Source organism: Conger conger, chromosome 8, assembly GCF_963514075.1.
Source record: "Conger conger chromosome 8, fConCon1.1, whole genome shotgun sequence".
Lineage (NCBI taxonomy): Eukaryota > Metazoa > Chordata > Actinopteri > Anguilliformes > Congridae > Conger > Conger conger.
Genome location: NC_083767.1, coordinates 10,632,986 through 10,652,826, shown reverse-complemented (window position 1 = coordinate 10,652,826; position 19,841 = coordinate 10,632,986). Strand labels below are relative to the sequence as shown.

The following is a 19,841-nucleotide window of genomic DNA, read 5'->3' as shown; positions in this document are numbered from 1 at the left end:
TCTGTTAACCACATCTATCAGAAATGTAGAAATATCACAGACATTGAGTCATAGACAAAACTGAGCACATCCAACATATTTCACCTTAAGTGTCTTGGATGAGAAGAAATGTTCTTGTTTCATGAAAAATTCCAATCCACACCAGTACATTGCTTGTGGTTTTCAAAAGTATGACAGCAAATGTTCCGGTCTTAGGAAAGATTTGGCTGAACTATCCTTCACACTGGGATAGAAGAAATGAGTGTGGGGAATGTTTGGCAACCCTTTTGTTTAAATATTTAACATCCCTGCTTACAATGGCCTCCAATTTCACAACACATTTTTCAATGCAAGTGTCTTTCAGATGAGGAAATAGATGCACTTAAAAATACAAAACAACCCCATAATAATCTTAAACCATAGTAATTGCTCTATGATATACAGTATCAAGGGCATAGAACATAATGCCACACTTATTGCTACTCTCTCCTGATGTAATGATTGTAGCGAAACCCCATGGAGTGGGCATGATGCAATTGCAATTATTAGACTTTATTATTATTATTAGATTTGTTGAATGTTGCTACGTGTAAGTATTGAAGTGGCAGATTTGTTGAATGTGCTACGTGTAAGTATTGAAGTGGCAGATTTGTTGAGTGGGCTACGTGTAAGTATTGAAGTGGCAGATTTGTTGAATGTGCTACGTGTAAGTATTGAAGTGGCAGATTTGTTGAATGTGTTACGTGTAAGTATTGAAGTGGCAGATTTGTTGAATGTGCTACGTGTAAGTATTGAAGTGGCAGATTTGTTGAATGTGCTATGTGTAAGTATTGAAGTGGCAGATTTGTTGAGTGGGCTACGTGTAAGTATTGAAGTGGCGGATTTGTTGAATGTGCTACGTGTAAGTATTGAAGTGGCAGATTTGTTGAATGTGCTACGTGTAAGTATTGAAGTGGCAGATTTGTTGTGTGTGCTACGTGTAAGTATTGAAGTGGCAGATTTGTTGAATGTGCTACGTGTAAGTATTGAAGTGGCAGATTTGTTGTGTGTGCTACGTGTAAGTATTGAAGTGGCAGATTTGTTGAATGTGCTACGTGTAAATATTGATGTGCCAGATTTGTTGAACAGTTTGTTGAATGTCTTGAGAAATTAACAAAATGAACACGCACAATTGGAATTATTTTTTTAAAATGCTATACAGTACAAATTGAATTGAATTGAAATATGCTACAAATATTGTACAGCATTTGGGTGGGCAGGATATTAGGCAAAACAATGTTAATAGGGTTCATCTCTGTGAGAAAATAGTGTAGGCTGTCTGACTCATGGAAATTCTGTTTGAGTATAATCACACTTCATAAACAAGCATACTCCTGATAACAGAAATAATTATTAAGCACTGGATGCTGATGTGGAATGTTTCCCTTAACATTTGGAGTTTTCCTTCACATAAAAGCTGTGACCAAAAACCATTTTGGGTACTGGTAGCCATGGCTTTATTTAAATAATATTAACAGTTCCTGTTTAAGATTCTTTCCCAACTTTTATGTCTTTTGTTCCACCAACAAGCAAGCAGTTTCAGCCAAACTGACTTTTGTATCATTAGAAAGGGGGATATCCAAATATGGAGCAGATTCTTCCGAAGGCGTATCCTTATTCTGAGATTAATAAAAGAAAAGAAATCCTGGGAAATGAGACACAAGAGACAGAGTTAACTGTGTAGCTACAGTATACTGTTGGTTAGCTATATACGATAATATACCAACACAAGTAACAACACATATTTTACCAGGCAAATTAAAGCCACCTTTTGCCATCTTGTGCCAAATTCCATGACAGGCTCATACATATAAGACCTCACCACAGAAATATTGCAGCACTGTGATAGCAAGCTACATCGGCTACAGAGAAGTACAGTGTGAAATCTAGCAACCACAGCCAGGAAAAAAATTAATGTGTGACATATTTCACTCGTTTTCATCAGGTTAAATACTATCATTCAAGCTATGCCGTGAAATTGACATATACTGTATGTACAATTTGTCTCAAAATATAAAGGGCGGCCTGTAGCATAGTGGTTAAGGTAAATGACTGGGATACACAAGGTCGGTGGTTCTAATCCCGGTGTAGCCACAATAAGATCCGCACAGCCATTGGGCCCTTGAGCAAGGCCCTTAACCCTGCATTGCTCCAGGGGAGGATTGTCTCCTGCTTAGTCTAATCAACTGTACGTCGCTCTGGATAAGAGCGTCTGCCAAATGCCAATAATGTAATGTAATGTAATAAACGCTAGTTTGTGTTCAGGCTTCTATTTAGTGCTTTGACTGAGAGTTTACAGTTCTGGCTTGGGCCCTGGTTCACAAAGCAGGATTAGGAGTTAACTGGATAACTGCACTGAGTGAAATCTGGAACATGGGTGCGAAAAGAGGTGCTCCGGGCTTTATTCAGCAGAATTATCCAGCTAACTCAATAATCCTGCTTCATGAAATACCCGCTGTGTTTAGCTTTAGTAGGCACACTAACAGTGGCCTCCCTCACTGCATAGATGTGTGGGGAGACGGAGGGAGGAGGAGAGAGAATGAGGGGGAGCATTGACATGTAATCATCTATTTGTGTAGAAATGTGTCATGCAGTGTAGGACTGCAGTCCAACTAAAAACAAAAGAAGGTAGAATTGCTTTTATTCAACCTAATTTAGAGTAGCAGCTATGGCATTCAGACGAAACGCTTGCCTGCAAGCAGAATCTCACACAAAGAATGCACAACAAACAGTTACATGTGAACATTTTATTTCACAGAAGCTTTTGAAGTGAAGATTGTAACTGAGTGTCTTGGTGAGACCCATACAGTATATACCCATATCTGCCTAGTTTTGAATCCACAAATATCTGTGGTCTTTATCAGCATTCATCAGGCGAATGACTCATTCAAGAAACACTGGAGATTAAGGAGGATACTCTAGAATGATCCAGTGAAGCAATAAGCCACAAGAGCTCAGTGTATATCATTATATTCATGTCTAATGGGTGTTGAAATCCATTAATGTGACTGTATTCATGATAAATCGTGGCCTCAAGTTCCTTATCACTTGCACAAATTGATATAAAGCCACATAATTTGCGTTGCATTATAAGAGATAGCTAAAGCATGCATTATTATTGACAATATAGTGTATTCTTCAAAATACAATAGAGTACCTGAACAACACAGCAGATTGTAATCAAATTAATTAAACGATTATAACTGGCAAAACTATTTGCATGGCACTAGTTGTATACAATCATACAACTAGAGGTGAGATCTCATGAGATTGGAATCTCTATTAACCCTTTTTTTGGAATTATTATTATTTTAATTCTAAGGCAGTGTTCAAGAACTCCACTGCTTTCAATGGCTAGTTGTGATCATCAGCACTAGAATGTTCAGTTAAGAACACATTATTAGTATGTGCATGGCAGATTCTGTGAAGTCTGTTAAAGTTTAAGATACATTGCATAATAATTTACATCCCTTTGGATAAGAGAATAAAGAGTAGAACTGTGACTTTTCCCCTCTGATAAAGTGGAGTATAGTTAAATGAAATAGACACGATTGGAAATTTTCCTGCAGTGGAAAGAGGGACTGTATTCTGACACTGTGACTGTGATTTGTATCATGTACAGTGTGTGTATAATTGAAAAACCAATGAAAGCATATTCAACATCATTACAAAAATAACAAATACTTATTCTAAAAAGGATTAGACTTCTTGAATAATCTTTTCTTTCTACTTTAATGGATGTATGTGTTTTTAAAAATGCAAACAGTCTGTCAGCTTTCGGGTGATCAGCCAGCTCTGGCTTTTTCAAGTCCATTACCATGCTGGTATCTAGAATAAACACATCCTCCTCCAGAAGGAAGACTAAAGGAATATTTGGCAATCGTATTATCAGTATTTAAGAGAACAGCCTATATATTTAAAAAGTGAAATGTTTGTATTTCAGTGGTACATTGCAGTAGCCTGGGTACAACCACAATTCTTTACACTTACAGACCCATGAAAGGCTATGAAAGCACTGCAGAGAAATATAGTGTGATTTAATTCTTTAATCCCTTGCATATCGTATGGAAACACAGCATTCCTGTCATGGGCCTGGAAGTCCCCTTTGGATTGATGGGAAGACTTCTGTGGAACAGTGAAGGAATGGAGAATCCAGCCACAACAACATAGCAACTCTGGCACAAATGTCAGTCGCATAGGGGCTAGGAGCCATTTCCCAAACCCTGGGCGTCGTCACTGCCCACCCCCACACACACAGTCCTGCCGGCAGAGAGATTAAGCGGGCAGAAGCAGTCACAGAGGAGCCTCTCCTCTTCCCATCACTCAGCCCTTATCGGGCCCTGTGACAGTTCAGAAGCACAGCTGGAGGGGGGGCGCCTCTGCCCCCTCTCTTCCCCCTCTCAGACACGATCTCAGCGTCTACCACGTCCGCCGCCCCCCTTGTTATGCCGCACCCTCAGACACGACCACTGACCCAACCCATGAGGCCACTGGGGTTGATTTTATTAGGTTTTATTAACTGTACATTAGATGGAACTACAATAAAATGCCAATCACTGTGTGATGTCAATTGACAAAACACAATGATTAGCTCAGATCAGTGCATCAAATACAGTATATGATTTGATTTGGTAGCTCTACCCAAGTTAGGTTATACTGCCTGTATGAAACTCGCCCTATATCCACAATGTACATTTAAAATGATGGATGTTGATTTGTAAAAGTCAAAGTCATTTGTAAATGAATGTGTTGTTTGTTGAGATGCAAAAATTTTGTGTGGTGGCTAGAACAAAATGGTTGTCCTTTGTGATGGACAGAGGGTGGTAGGAATCATTAAGCCAATGAGAGCTGGCCTTGCGGGCTGATGGGATTTATCTTTGAGGCATTTCTACAGAGAGTTCCTCACAGTGCTGTTGTTGTTGCACATCCGTGTCTTTGTTGTCCTCTTTGAGCTGCGTGCGCAATGTTACAACCGTGACGCATTCTTCTGGTGACGGGTGGCCATTTTCAGCCACGCTGCCTGAAGTTAAATCTTTGTGTGTGGACATTACATCACTCTTGAGAGAGAAGTTCAAAGAAAGCGAGGCCCTTGGTTGATGTGAAAGCCTTTGTTTTTTGTTTTTTAGCATTTTAGTTTTGTTTTGGCCTGGGGGACTTCCCTTCAAGACTATTTAATTCAAAAATGATATACAATAATAGCTTTTTTGCTTGTTTTTCCACCATATTAATGCTGATACTAGTTCATTCTGATTCAGCTACAGTAATGGAGTGAATAAACTACTTTATTCACCTTTTTATTCAATCCTTTACATTATCCTAATGTTGATTCAAACCCTGACAGAAATAGCTGGGAAATTATCCATTTCAGTGATAGAATTTCATGACTGCACTAGATTTAAGACAGAAACCTAGTCACCTGACATGAGCACACTGTTGCTAAACGCACCACCTCATGAAAACCCTTGGGAAGGTCCAGAATGCCGTCTCTTCTTTACTGCGATAGTGGAGCTTCAGCCCCTCCCCTACAATCACAACTAATTCCACCACAATCTAAATAGCAAACACTACAACAAATATAATTTAATTACAAGCGCACTTAAATTATATTTTATTAAGTGCACTCTGTGAAGTACATATATCATTGCCTCTAAGAACATTTACTTCATACTGAACAACAATTATCTCCCCCTCTAATAATGAATGGTGCACATAAGTCTACATAAGTGAGCGTACGACAGGCGCGCCCCTTTTGTTTTTTATTTAACAGACATGTCCGAGACACACCCAACCTCGTAAACAAGACGTGAGTAACCTCTAAACTGATCGCTCAAAAGTTTTCGGTTGCACGTCTCGCTTTTAGTTTCTGTTAACACCATAAATGCGTTGCAGAAAGTATTGAAACAAGTATGACGAGCACGTGCACGTATTCTCCCACTTTGCCACATGATCAAACAACGAAAAAAATATCTTTGTTTAGCATTCCCACGATTGGGCTCATATCGGCCTGCATAAATTATCTCATATGTTTCATATGTTTAATATGTTTCATATGTTTAGCATGGCTTCTCACAGAGTACTGTTTTTGCAATGAGTGTGAACCATTTACAATGTTGTGTGTTGTGTGTGTTGTTGGTAACTCAAGTAATTACGATGCCTTGTCTGAAGTCGAGTTCCCTATGATCGACAATAACGAATACTGAGCAATAGAAAATTGGGTCATATTGCTCGTGTCTTGTTTAAATTGTGCAGTGAAAAGGGTATTGACTGAAACCGAGATGTAATTCATTTGTGACATGCGAATGTGTCAATATGTTTTAACAAATCATTAAAGAGGACAATTAATCAGTCCATGATCTGCATCACCCTCCAATCCCAGAAAGACCTTTCTCAGGAAACCATGTGCCAGTTGCTACACATTTCCAATTTTACTGCTGCGGTAGACTAGGCATCGCTATGCCAAGACATTCCCCCCCCTTTCACTTTTTGCTCTTTATTTCAGAAAGGGTGGGGGTTGGTAAGAGACTTGAGGGTTGGCATTGAGAACAACTCACTTGAACACGGTTCTTCAGTTTCCGAGCAGAACAGAGGTGGAACTGGCCTGTTAGCGTTTCATCTTAAGATAGTCTTGCTTGTAAATGGAATCTCCTTCCATGAGTCTGGGCCAGGCAAGACAGCTGGAGTCTGTCACATATTGAACAGAGACGTTGTTGTTACTGTTGTGTAACCTTCTCTGGACTACCACGTAACTTCAGCGCCTATTTCTCTTCTAACTTTCTACTGGTCTGAGCGTTTCAGAGGGGAACGGGTGCACCGGGGTTAAATTATTCCAAACATCGGCCCGTGATAGCTGGGAAACCGAACAGCCGTGGGTGGAGTGGCCTGGAGGAGGATCTGGAGATAATGTATTGCTCATCGTGCGGTATCTCTACCAGTGGAAGGCCATCAATGGACTTGGTTAAAGACATTGCTGCCAACTCTGAATAATGGTTAGGGACTCCCTAAAGAGCTTTGAAATGTAAAAATATTTAGATTAAACATAAGTAAGACAACAAGCAAATGGGAATATAAACACATTTTTTAAAATTATATAAAATAAACAATCTCTGTGCCAATAACAAAATTAATTTAGGCCCTGGTGTGTACAATGTACAATATGGTAACAAAGATGACCATGGGTTAGTCAAGAAATAATCTCAGGTATGTAGTGAGTAAATGGTTGGCATTTATATAGCACCTTTATCCAAAGTGCTGTACAATTGATGCTTCTCATTCACCCATTCATACACACACTCACACACCGACGGCGATTGGCTGCCATGCAAGGCGCCGACCAGCTCATCAGGAGCATTTGGGGGTTAGGTGTCTTGCTCAAGGACACTTCGACACAGCCCAGGCAGGGGATCGAACCGGCAACCCTCTGACTGCCAGACGACTGCTCTTACTGCCTGAGCCATGTCACCCCCCCAATAAGTCATATGGTGCCTGTAGTAACTGAGCACATTAAATACAATGTTAATTACATGTAAAATATAAAGAAGAATGTAACTTATTTTAGAGGTTTTATGTGATATTATGAAACCTTTTTGCAGTGTCAAAGTCACTAAGAACAAGTGCCACATTTCTGTGCCAATCAGAAATGCCTGGTGATAATTATTCTGATGTGTGTTTGGTTGTGAATTTTAATTCTAAATGACATTGCCAGCACATTCGTTGATACATTTTCTTCTGATCAAATTAAGAAAAACATTTGCTGTAGAAAAATAATAATGACAGCACAATTGAACATGTTTTCTTATTTAATCAGGTTAGTGTCCGGAATTATATAGGGATGGTTATTCAGGCATATGAAGGGAATATTTCACTTTCACAGACCAAGCCAAATTCCTGCCTCCCTCAAACAAAAGGGTTATCATCCCTCTCCAAACAATGTATCTATCATACTTATAATGTATGCCATGAAATTCTAAATATATCCAGATGATTAGCATTGTATAAACAGTGTCTGGCTTTCTCTCCAGGCGGAAAACTTAGAGGGAGAACTGCATCTGGATGTCTGGAAATAGATCTTCAGCTCGCTGAAATGTTTACTGCACTGAGATTATCATTATGGGAAGGAAAATAGATGCTATTCAAATATCGATTGCTATAACCTGTGACCGCATTTTTAGGGGATTAACTTTTTCCGCAAATAACACCTCAATTTGTATAAAGGATTTATATACATTATAAAAGAAACATGAAGAGTTTGTAAAGGTTTGTAACGGTAGAGGATTCAAATAGAGCAAGAAATTGAACAGAGCTATTTATTGAAACTTCATAGGTTCAACAAGCAGTGTGGCCTTTGTAGGTCATTTTTTTCTTTTCTTGGTTATATAGCAATTATATGGCCTATATTAAAACTTCATAATATGTGCAGTTTTCATTTAATCATAATTTAATTCTCAAGTGTCATTTGATATATCATACATAATGAACGTCAGGTTGATTTGTCTTTTTTGGACTTGGCTGACACCTCATCTCCATCTGTTATGTATTTAGTATGAGGGATGACACAGTAAAATGAACTTGTCCCATTACTCTAGATGCCAGTACTGTACTCATTTATTAGATGAGAACATTGTTTTCCCAGTTGCCATTCTCTGAGACTTTGAACTTATCTAAAAGAGCCTTGCACATCTCCGCACATGTGAGGTATGGAATACGTTTAAAAGTTTAGTTTATTTTAATCTCATTTTCAGTGTGCAGAGTGATTCCCAGTGCGTCTCCGGACGTGATGAACTGAGAAATGTGAGGAATTAAGAGGATTGCTGTGACCACAGTGGCCACTCTGTAATCCCTGATTAATTATGTGCTGTGGACAGATACAATAAACAAGCTCTGTGCTTGAGCCAGTGGTGCGGTTTTTAGCCAGGAATCCAGAGGATGATTTTAACGTGACGCCAGCCAGAACATAAAATCGAGACATTTTCTTTTTCCTCCCACCCCAGTTCCACCCCACCCCGCAGTGGTTCCAAGCAGGTCATTTCTGTTGATAACTGATAGTCTGAAGCATCACAAGCTGAGGGGAATACATGCTGTTGAGGGAAGGCAACCTTATTTGCTTATTTGTAATGGGTTTAAAAATAGCATTTTTTATTTTGTTTCAGTCAGCTGGAAGTGAACTGCCTGTGTGAGACGAGTCAGATCTTCACTGTTACTAATCAGCTGAAAAAACCTACTCCTGCATGAGGCTTAAACAGATCCTTTCAGTTTGATACTGCTCCGTTATATGCATGCATAACTGATGGGAGCTGATGACTGAGGCTTTAAGACTGAACTCTAACTATAAATTCTGACATTTGGTAGATGTGACATCTGAGTAATATGCCAATCATCCTCTCCACTGCAGTCAGCCAGGCTGCTTAGAATAAAACATTGAGATGGGATTTACATGGGATTTGCCTTGATAATACACGGAGGATAGTAGAGAATGTACACACAAAATGGGTCCCATTCTTATATTTTCTAGGCCTTTTTACCATGTTTGGGCCTTTTTTCATGACTGCATAAAATCTGAATTGCTGTTTAAATAAGCCACATGATACAACATTAACTGCTTATAAGGACTGGGACTTCTGCCACAGTAGTTATTTCTGTGGGAAACATTGGAAAGGGTTTCCCGCAGAAATAAACCCAACGTTCCCACTCCCCTTTCCCCAAAGTTCCCACTCTTCCTCTGCAGCATTTCCTCCAGGTACTCCGGTTTCTTCCCACAGTACAAATACACGCAGGTTAGGCTAATTGGAGACTCAGAATTGCCCATTGGTCTGAATGTGTGAGTGAATGGTATGTCTGCCTTGCAATGGCTTACTGACCAGTTCCACGGTTTGTTCCTGCCTGTCACCCACTGCATGCTGGGATAAGCTCCAGGGTTGGAGGACATCCTCATGGCAATGGCTTTTTTTTTTTTTTTTTTTTTTATTAAAAGAAACTTCATTTGCATTTGCTGTTGCACTCGTTTGGGGGTCCAAAGTACAGAATTTCATGTCATTATGTCAAAACATGGCACTTTTCGGTAGCTACACCTACACTAGACCCAACTCACCCTCCCTGAGATACCCTGCTGTCAGTGTTATGAAAGTTCTTACCAAAGTTCGGCGCAAAGTCAGGCAAAAGATCAGGTGCGCATATTTAATTGACTGCCTGTAGAACGGCACACAATTACGACAAAATAATTAGTGAGATTCTCATCTCTGTTTTTGCTGAGGTTGGCAGGTTCAGTATGCACAGCTGCCAAGCGTCCATTAGATCACCAGTATAAACTAAGTCACCCTCATTTTCCTTAAGAACGACACAGGCTGTGCCAGATGTTAGCTCTTTAAACAGCTTTCAGAGGTTGGACCGATACTCTTAGCAGTGAACACGCTAAGCCTTTGTAGTCCTGGCACAGAATTCAGTTCCAAACACTTCTGCTGGGGCCAAGACTAGAGACAAGTGGAAGCACTCCTCTTACCTTTCCAGACAGTTTCACTCAGACTGCAGTGATTAAAATGGACTTAAGTGTATTTGCTGGTTGTCATCAGTCAATTTATCAGCTGTAAATGTTGGCAGTATTCCACCAATACAATATTATAATGAATCATCTCTGACTGTCTGACTATGTAGGTCATTTTATTACTATTTTAGGCAAAATATTTCTTCTATTTCAAGCTATAGCCTCGATATTCACACCAGTCCCTTGTGAATTCCCTTTTTTTGCATTGAATAGTTTACTATAGAACACAGAAGTGTTCTGTAGTCCCATACTATTATACTTGATAGTCCTATCAATTAAATACAAACATTAAATCTTCTATTCTATTCTAAATCTAAATCTGGAATTTCTGCCGTACTGTATTTGTTGGACAACACCATTGTTGCAGTGTCCAAATTCAACTCGAGAGAACTCCTGCCTGCCTGCATATCCCCCACTAGGTGGCGCTTTTCTCTGTAGAGTCTGTTGAGCCACTGTGCTGAAGAGGTACTCTTTACTGACCGCTGAAATATACTGACTGCAGGCAGCATATAAACCACTGGCTCTGTTCCATTCAGACTGTGGATTATGCATTGAGAACGAGAGCTATAGGAGCAGTTTTCCCTGCTCGCCCCGAGAAATTGATTTTTAATGGAAATGAAAAAAACAATGCTCTAGTTTCTTTTGAAGTCGTTGTTCCTGAAGAAGTATCCCAGCCCTTGTAGCCTGTCATAATGGGAGACAGCAGAATGTACCATCAAGTAATGTGCTTGCAGCTCTATAAAACAGTACTTGGCCTCTTTTTTTCCCAAGTGGCAGCACAGTGCGCATTTTGAGTAATTGCTTGTGGATTCGCATGTTCCACTCAAGTTTAAAAAACTCAAGCGCTTTCATCCTCTTTCAAAAACTAACTGCTGCGCTATGTCGATAATTCCTTTTAGCAGAGCGTGCAGCAAGATTTTTGCCGCACTTTTTCCTCCACGTTCTGTGATCTGATGTGCGATGTTTGCATTTTTGGCGGTCGCCCAAATCCGTATCCGTATATCCGTATAAGTAAAATGTGGGAGACAGATTGTGACAGCACGATTAGATTACATTGAACACTGGAGCGCCGACAGGATATAGTCGATATTAGACAAAGAAAGAGGTGTTTAATTATGTCTCATCCTTTCATTGGATTGTATCTGTAGTATTGTTATTGTGCAGTTGTGCCAATACTACGTCTGATGCCATGCGCTCTATTTCAGCCTGCCAGTATGGAACCAGCAGACCTCAGCTCTGTTAGCTCCGGGATAGTGTAGGTTTCCAAGCAACAATAACCACAGTAACAATGACTAAAGATGAAAACGATTGAACATTCCAAATATAGTCAGAAAAAGAAGTACGAGGTAAGAGACTGAAGCTTGGTTGGGTCAACTCAAAGAAAAAAAATTGACTTCTGTGTTCAAACCTATTGCTTTGCCTTTCACCTTTTATCATTTTCATGCATACATATTGTTTCAACAATGCTAATCACATTAACATCCACCTGGGTGATGCAAGACAATTTTAGACTAGAATATATTCCTGATATGTACTATAAGTTATGCATTTGAAAAATGAATATGCAAGAAATGTCTAACATTTTTCTCAATTGTTTTATACCATATCTAATTTCTAACGAAGAAAATGTGTGTATTGACAATGTGTCCTGACCATGAAAAGAGTGAAGTACAGGCTGTTGATTTCCTGTAGATGTCAGTGTACCCCGGTGTAACCTTACTGTCACGAATGTGGATCTTTGTCGCACTCTAGTGGACACAGTGTCTTACTACGATTCAATGCACAGATGTAAACAGGCTATATCACAAATAAACGCATAAGTAAATACAATATCATGTGACCTTCTATGCATGCAATAATTGTGACACACCTATTATCAGAAAATCTAGAGTTCAAGGCAAGAATTTGACGCTGAGGTCAAGCATTGTAGAAACGTAACTCAATGTCGGAGCTGGTAGTGATGCAATAACTGGAAAGACGGTACAAAAAGAGTGTGTTGACTTAACACTGTGGAGCTTTGCTTTAGGCTGTGGAATGCTGAGATGTGCGTAAAATCAACAAAAGGCACATTCATCCCATACTATTTGTTTTGTATGCATTTTTAATAAGTGATTCATGATCCAAAACGCAATTACAGTCTTCTCCCAGAGTACTCTGGGCACTTATCTCTCACTGGGAGATGGCGCTGTAATAAGAATCACTTGAAAGCATGTGCAGCCAAATCAAGTGTCCTTAGTTATTCTCAAGTTTTCTACCTCCGCATAATCCAATTAATGCTTCGACGCAGTTTAATTATTGCAGTTCCGCGTAATCATGCCTTTTTGGACACGCTCCCCCCCTTTTTGAACGCACATCTCCACAAACACCCACAACAGCCCTGGCCTGGGGCATTGCACTGAACTCTTTACCTGAGTGTTGTTCATAGATAACAGAAATGTTTGAGAACCACGCAATGGTTAGGCCTCCAGTGTGTGTAATCATGTGGAAACAAACATTAATATTCCCAGATAGTATCTCGTACTCGAATAAGGACATATTCTTGAGATATGAAACGCCTGCCCTCCAGTTACCCTCAAACCTCAGAAATTGTATATGCATTAATTAACCCAGTTTTAAGTTGTGAAACTGCCTTTTTTTCTGCACAGTCTTATAGTTTTGTCACTTATGCAAGAAAGGTTGGTAATATATGCTATTTTAAAAACTAATAATAATTTGAAAGAAAAATAGACCCTGCCAAATATAATTTTTAAAATGGTATTTAAAATGCACCACTACAATATACATTTTATATACATATTTATGCCATTATGCAAGGAGCATTCAGGTTGACTGCTTTCATATTTCCCTTGCATTACACGGGAAAACAAATCAGAGGAGAATGTGATGATAGTCTTTCCTTCTTACACTGATAAGGACAGCTTTAGTTTACAATGAAAGCAGGAAGTCAATGGCCCCAATAAGACTGTTAATGCCATTAGACATCATCAGAAGGGTGTAAAGCTGGTGCACTGTACAAACTCACTCCTGTACAGTAACATGGCTTTGCACTTAAGAGTTAGTACTTAAGATCTGCAATAACACTGCGCTGAGGCGTCATATCTGGACAGCACGTGAAATACAGTAATACTACAATGCTTCTGTGTCTACCTCTGTACAGTAAATCACTGCAATACTGACTTTAACACTGGTAGTTATTCTGATAAAATATATATTTGTTTCAATATTGTTTTAGAGTTTCATAAATATTAGAATTGCATCAAACGAGGACACCTGCTACTCACGAGAAAAGAAAAAAAAAATCCCCAGGAACTTTATTGAAGTATTTAACATTACTTACAGAAGCAGCTTGTTGAAAGAACCATTTTCTCCTTAGATGCTGCCTTGACATGGAACAGATGAAACACAAACAAAATCTTTTACAATTTTACATACAATCTTCATAAATTCATAAAGATCCATGAATACAGTATTTCATGCAAAATATTTAACTCATTATTCAAAATAAATTTTGTTACTCTAGCTTTATAATCATTCCTGAAAATGCATTCGACATTACACAAACAACTGCATATGATTGTGACAAATAAGTAGTAAAATCTAAGAAAGGGCCAAACCTCAGGAATGTGAGAGTATATTGATATGCTGGCCAGATCATATTGCACAGTTTGGTTCATTTGTGACCTAAACTTGTCTTAAAAAAAAAAAAAACTAAGAATAGTTTCTGCATGTGTGCATTTCTACAATTATTATTTTTAAAATGTCAATACGATCACTTAAAAATAGATCCATGTAATCATCCCAGGTATGTTATTACTGTTCAAATGATTGAGCATCAATCGGAATGATAAAACCATATTGTCTGCATAGAGGACAGAGCAGGCGTGTCAGATGTAGCCATATTGAGGAACAGAGTGAATGATTGTTTGCATTTAAACAGAAGATACAATTCCCTTGCCAATCATATGTCACAAAATGTTTTTAATATAAACAATGATGAACCTGATATGGTTCTGTGCACAATTTTCAGTGACTTTGTTTTCTATTTTCGTCAATTTTTTCCTTTGTTATGCTGTACTTCCACAGAACACTGACACTAGTAGCAGCTGTAAGACCAGAGGTACACTTATAGTAATCATTGGCCTACAACCTGGATTCTTGTAGCCAGCTTGGAGACTCGTCATTATGGAATGTAATAACTGGGACCATAAGTCTGTGCTAACTGTTAAAATTCAAACAGAAACCATATTACAAACGTTACCCGTTGACCCACTCGAGACAAAAACATAATGGTTAAGAGAAATAAAGAGTTATTCAGACTTTTAGAAAAAAGCAATTCTCACTAACTTTGTTCTCATCCCAGGACATGCATCGTGGTAATGTGCTATACAAAAAAAAGAATAACAATGCAGATTATTTCAATGAATGTCACTGCCAGAGGTGTACAGAAATATCTTCATCAACATTGGCAGCGAAGCTAAAAGTCACAGTGACTGACTCCTGGTGTCCTGTATCTGTTCTGTCCAAACTTAGAAATATAGAAACGATTGACGGTTGTCTCCTTTGGTGTCATGGTGCGTGTCCACATCCTCTCATGGCAGTACACAATGAACACCCAAAGCGTCTGTGCGTAGCAGCACTGAGTCCATCTCAACGGCAGGAGCAGCGTTTTTGTGCCTCTGCTCCAGCCTTACCGCTGGTGTACGTCTTCACGCCTGAGGATTTTGTAAAGCACCCAGTAGAAAATGTTGAAGAACAGGAAGGCCAGAGGGAATCCGGCTCGAGAGACCGTGTCGATCTTCTTGGCCCGGTCGATGAAGAGCTTCCTCATCTCTTCGTGGGATTTTGTGGAGGACCGCTGCGGCGGCTGAGGGGTGCTGTTGGCGGCTTTTGCGATGATCCCGTCTTTCCCCAGACTGCAGGGAGTCCCGGCACTGGCACTGAAACTGAGTCTGCTCTCCTTCACGCCTTCCTCCTGCAGCAGAGAGTGGAGAAGAGTGCATCAGGTTCAGTCAAACACGCTGCCTTTAGGACTGCTCAACCCAGCTCCTGGAGATCTGCCGTTGTGTCGGTTTTCATTCAGCCCTACTTTGGCACGCCCGACTAGTAACCAGCAGCTCAACGAGTTCTCTAGCTGTCAGATTAGGTGTGCTTTGTGGGGGCTCTCAAGGAATAGGGTTGGGCAGCCCAGCCTCACTTGCTATGAATAGTCCTTCACAACGGGTCCTTATAATAGCTCATAAGCAGTGTAAAGCACCTTCATAAGCTTGACATCAACATTCATAAATGACTGACATTGACTGTATATCTAATAACTATATATATGAATGTCTTTGCTTATTTTAAAGTGTGTGCGCAGGGGTCATTACATCAAAATTAAATGATTTGATGTTTTGTGGCAGCCTGTATAATTTATAAAATGCATGAATAGAAATAATCAAAATTATTAAATGAGCCAGGAGCAAGAGCAAACATGAGGAAATTGAGTCAAACTGGTGAATAGATGCTAGATAAGCATTTCTATACTATGAAGAAATTACCTTCCAAAGTAACCTCTAGTTGATGGCATGGATTTTGAGACCCTAAATGTCCAGAGCCATTGAACCAGACATGTTCTGCTCTGGAGAGCCAAGCATTTTCATTTGCTCAGCTATCCTGACTGACAGCTCATTCAAGCCCCACCCCTTATGGAGTTCTTGAAACCTCACCCTCAATCTCTAGTAAAATCTACATTGATTGTTGGTGATATTGAAAATGCCATTGCTGCTTATATTATTGGTTTTACAGGAATTCTGATTAAATGAATAAAACATGAAGATGAACATGACATCACTACAGAAAAAGCTTTCACATGAGCGATAGGCATGAGCGGTCTAGGCTACAAAATATTAAAAAGGTGGAAGGTAAAACAAAGTAAAAGTAGGTAAAATAAGCAATGAGGTGCAAAAGCGCTTGAAACTGAAACAGGACATTTTACCCTGGAGCAGTGCATTCAAGAGAGTGTTTAACTGAAGCTCCTAAAATGTCTGTATTTAAGAGGAATTTGCCAAACCACACATTTTCTGCCAGAAAAACAGGCCCTTACTCTCCCATGTCCATATCTGGTGCCGGAGAGAGACCACAAGGTTGTCTTGGGAAGATACCCAGAGTAAATAAATTAACTGACCGTTGACCAAATCGTTAATCACTGAATATATTACAGCCCAAAAAGATAAAGATCCACCACAGGGTGAGACACAAGAGACAATTTGTATGTACAGAGCTAAAAGCCACAGTCTGTACAAGCCATGTTAGCTGGAATTTGCTCAAAGCACTTCGATTTCAAATTAGTTTTTAATCATCTCTGTGAGCATTCAGTAATTCCACCTATTTCAAAACAACATGCCCACATCACATCAGTGAACACATCTCAGCATGATGAACTACGGAGGAACCGGGATGTAGCAGGTTCTCAATAACTTGAACGTACAGCCAGTAGAAAATACACAACACGCACAGAGAACACAAATGGGATGAAAGTAACAGGGACACATGACCAAACCTCCCGTAGCCAACATGAATGCACAAAACAACCCAATGTGTGCACATTACAGCAGCTGCAGGTGTTCTTTCTCTTAGTTTCTTTACCCTGACGTTCGCACTGGAGATTTGATCCAGAGATCCGTATATTGGCTCAGCACTTCTCATGCCACTGCTACCTTGCAGTGACTCATTGCTCTCGTGTCTACCCAGGTCGGCATGCTTTCGTCATGGCAAAGGACAGCAAAAGCAAAGCAAAAATAAACAGAAGAGGGGATTTAAACACAGCATGCAGTGTGTACAGAGAACATGGAGCTTAAAACAAAATGGCACACCAGTGCCTCTCTTCTGGGCCGTCGCTTTAGAACGGTGCCGCACAAGCCTCGTTTTATATATTATATATTTTGCAATATTACTGCATATTTGTCATTGTTATCGAAATACAGCAATTCTATTGCCAAAGCTTACTGTAAGCAGCAGGGACATATTATGGAAGGTAAATGAAAATTGTTATTGTGTTCTCACATCAAAATGTACACAAATGGCTTAATCTGGGCTTTACTGTACAACAGAGCCCTTCAAGCCATCATGCCGGGATTGTGTTTTTTAAACGGCCAGGTGGTCATCTGAGATATCTGAGAAATATTACAGTGTGAAACCGCATAGGAAAAGACGTAAAAATAACAACATGCATTAATCTGACATAAACAAAGCAAATGCCATCAGTTTGTGAAAAAAAAAAACAGAACAATAATACAGGAGGAAGATGAGAATAAATCAAAATGAAACAAAAGTGTTGACAGAGGCTTACTTCAGAATGTTTATCAGGTGAAATATGTGCCACTGAAGATGCTTATTATAATGTTCCCTTATGAATATGGAATAATACATTTAAAAAAACATTTTCATTAAACCCTATTCATTCAAGTAGATACTTAAATCAGAATTAATTTGAAATAAAAAATAATTTCCTTCAGTTAGGTTCAAAATATTTTTGTAAAAAAACGTTTTAGTTCCGTTTACTGACCTAGAATGATAGATTCAAACATAAATTGATGATAATTATGGACTAGCATGATTCTGATATTCATATTCATATTCATACATTCAACCTATTCCAGACCAGAAGGTTCTTTGAATACAACAGCTTGATCATTTTGAACAATCTACTACAGGATGCTATTGCACAATGGAACTTCATGCTGGAATCCGATGGAAACAGATACCCCCTCTACATCATTTCCTGCTACCTTTGGGGACAAGGCCAGCAACTGTGTGCTATCCTTCTAACTTCAAATCTAGCTTAGTATCTTTATTATTCAAATAGCATACTGCCAACACTACACTGCCATTTTGTAAGTATGCCTGTCATATAATCCAAAAATTCTAACCAGTTTCAGCAAATACTGATATTTGGATTCCATGAAAAGCTTTAGCTATGGAATTAATATACCTCTTCCATCTGAAATCCGATTTGCTGGTCCTGACTTTGCAATTGCACTTTGTGGCCACAAGATGACATCATTTTCTTTTGAAAAAGTATTATTTCATAAATGCACTTTCTTTCATTTCAGTTTTCTGCACTGATGGCCTTTTGACTTTATTTAAGGTTGTATGACAAATATGTTCCTTACAGTAAATCATATACCACAACAGTCTTCTGGTGAGTCACCATATCAAGACATATTCAAGATGCTCCAAATTAGAACTTGCATTCCAAACAAGCTCCCCTAGTTCCTACATCATGCAATATGGATCAAAAGACTCCGATAGCAGAAAGCCTTATGAGGTGAACAAAATCTAGAACACTTGTAGTGAGCTATTTTTAGCAGACTAACGTAAAACCGTGCAATTATAATGCCTTAATTATGGACTTATAACTGAAGATATTTCAATTTCAAGGGCCTTCAGGATACCTTATTCTTCTTCCTGCGATGGAATCTCAACAGCTCCTTGTGCTGCCTGGATACAAAGTTGACTGCCGCATACTCCAACAGAGCCGAGAACACAAATAATAAACACACGGCCATCCAGATATCAATGGCCTTCACATAAGACACCTGCAAGATGAAGGCCACAAGCATCCGTTAGTCTCCAAATGTCCATTTGTTTTGACTTTCTATTAAACCGGAAAACATGAAAATCTATGAACGAGGATTTTGATACAGGACTTCTAGCATTTCCCATAGTTTAGGGGTTAAATTGATAGATTCAAATTACCCATTCATGGAAGAAAGCAATGAGTTTATCTATTGATGCATACAGTAATTGCGAATAGATCATAGCAAGTATATGGTATTGGAAAATACCCCAAACCTCATTTGCTTACAATATAAGAGAAAATGCAAGTCAATACACTGTAATATAAGAGCCTAACAAAGTGTCCATATACCATACACCTACACCTATAGCTACTTATGCACTATGTCGTACGAGCAGTTACTGTTGCCAGTCAGCTGAATTCAAAGTCAGGCCCATTTCAGAAATGGAATCGATTCATGAATGAATTTTCATTAGAGATGCAGGTGCTGTGCAGGCAAAGGGGAACTGGAAATGAACATGGATAATTAATATGAGTTACAGGTGCTGAGGGAAAGCGGACACGTCATATCGATCCTGTAGCTAAATGAAATAAGGAGGCTTTATAATGGAATCTTGTCTCCCCTGTGAAGTACACAAGCAGGGACCACAAGCTCGTGACATTCCATTGTAACCAACAGAAACTTAGAGTGGCTTTCCTAAACTCAAACCCTCCTTTTCATGAAAAAAATAA

The 19,841-nt window shown here is 39.2% G+C and overlaps 1 protein-coding gene across 1 annotated transcript in view; it reads right to left on the bottom strand.

The window, feature by feature from the left end:
* Positions 1-13,862: 13,862 nt before the first annotated feature.
* Positions 13,863-19,841, bottom strand: part of LOC133135216 (glycine receptor subunit alpha-3-like) — a 30,653-nt gene continuing 24,674 nt past the window's right edge. The window contains exons 8-9 of the mRNA XM_061252063.1: positions 18,985-19,128; positions 13,863-15,524 (exon numbers count right to left, since the gene is read on the bottom strand). Coding sequence (XP_061108047.1) covers positions 15,240-15,524; positions 18,985-19,128 — 429 coding nt within the window. The 3' untranslated portion in view covers positions 13,863-15,239. The remainder of the gene's footprint in view (positions 15,525-18,984; positions 19,129-19,841) is intronic.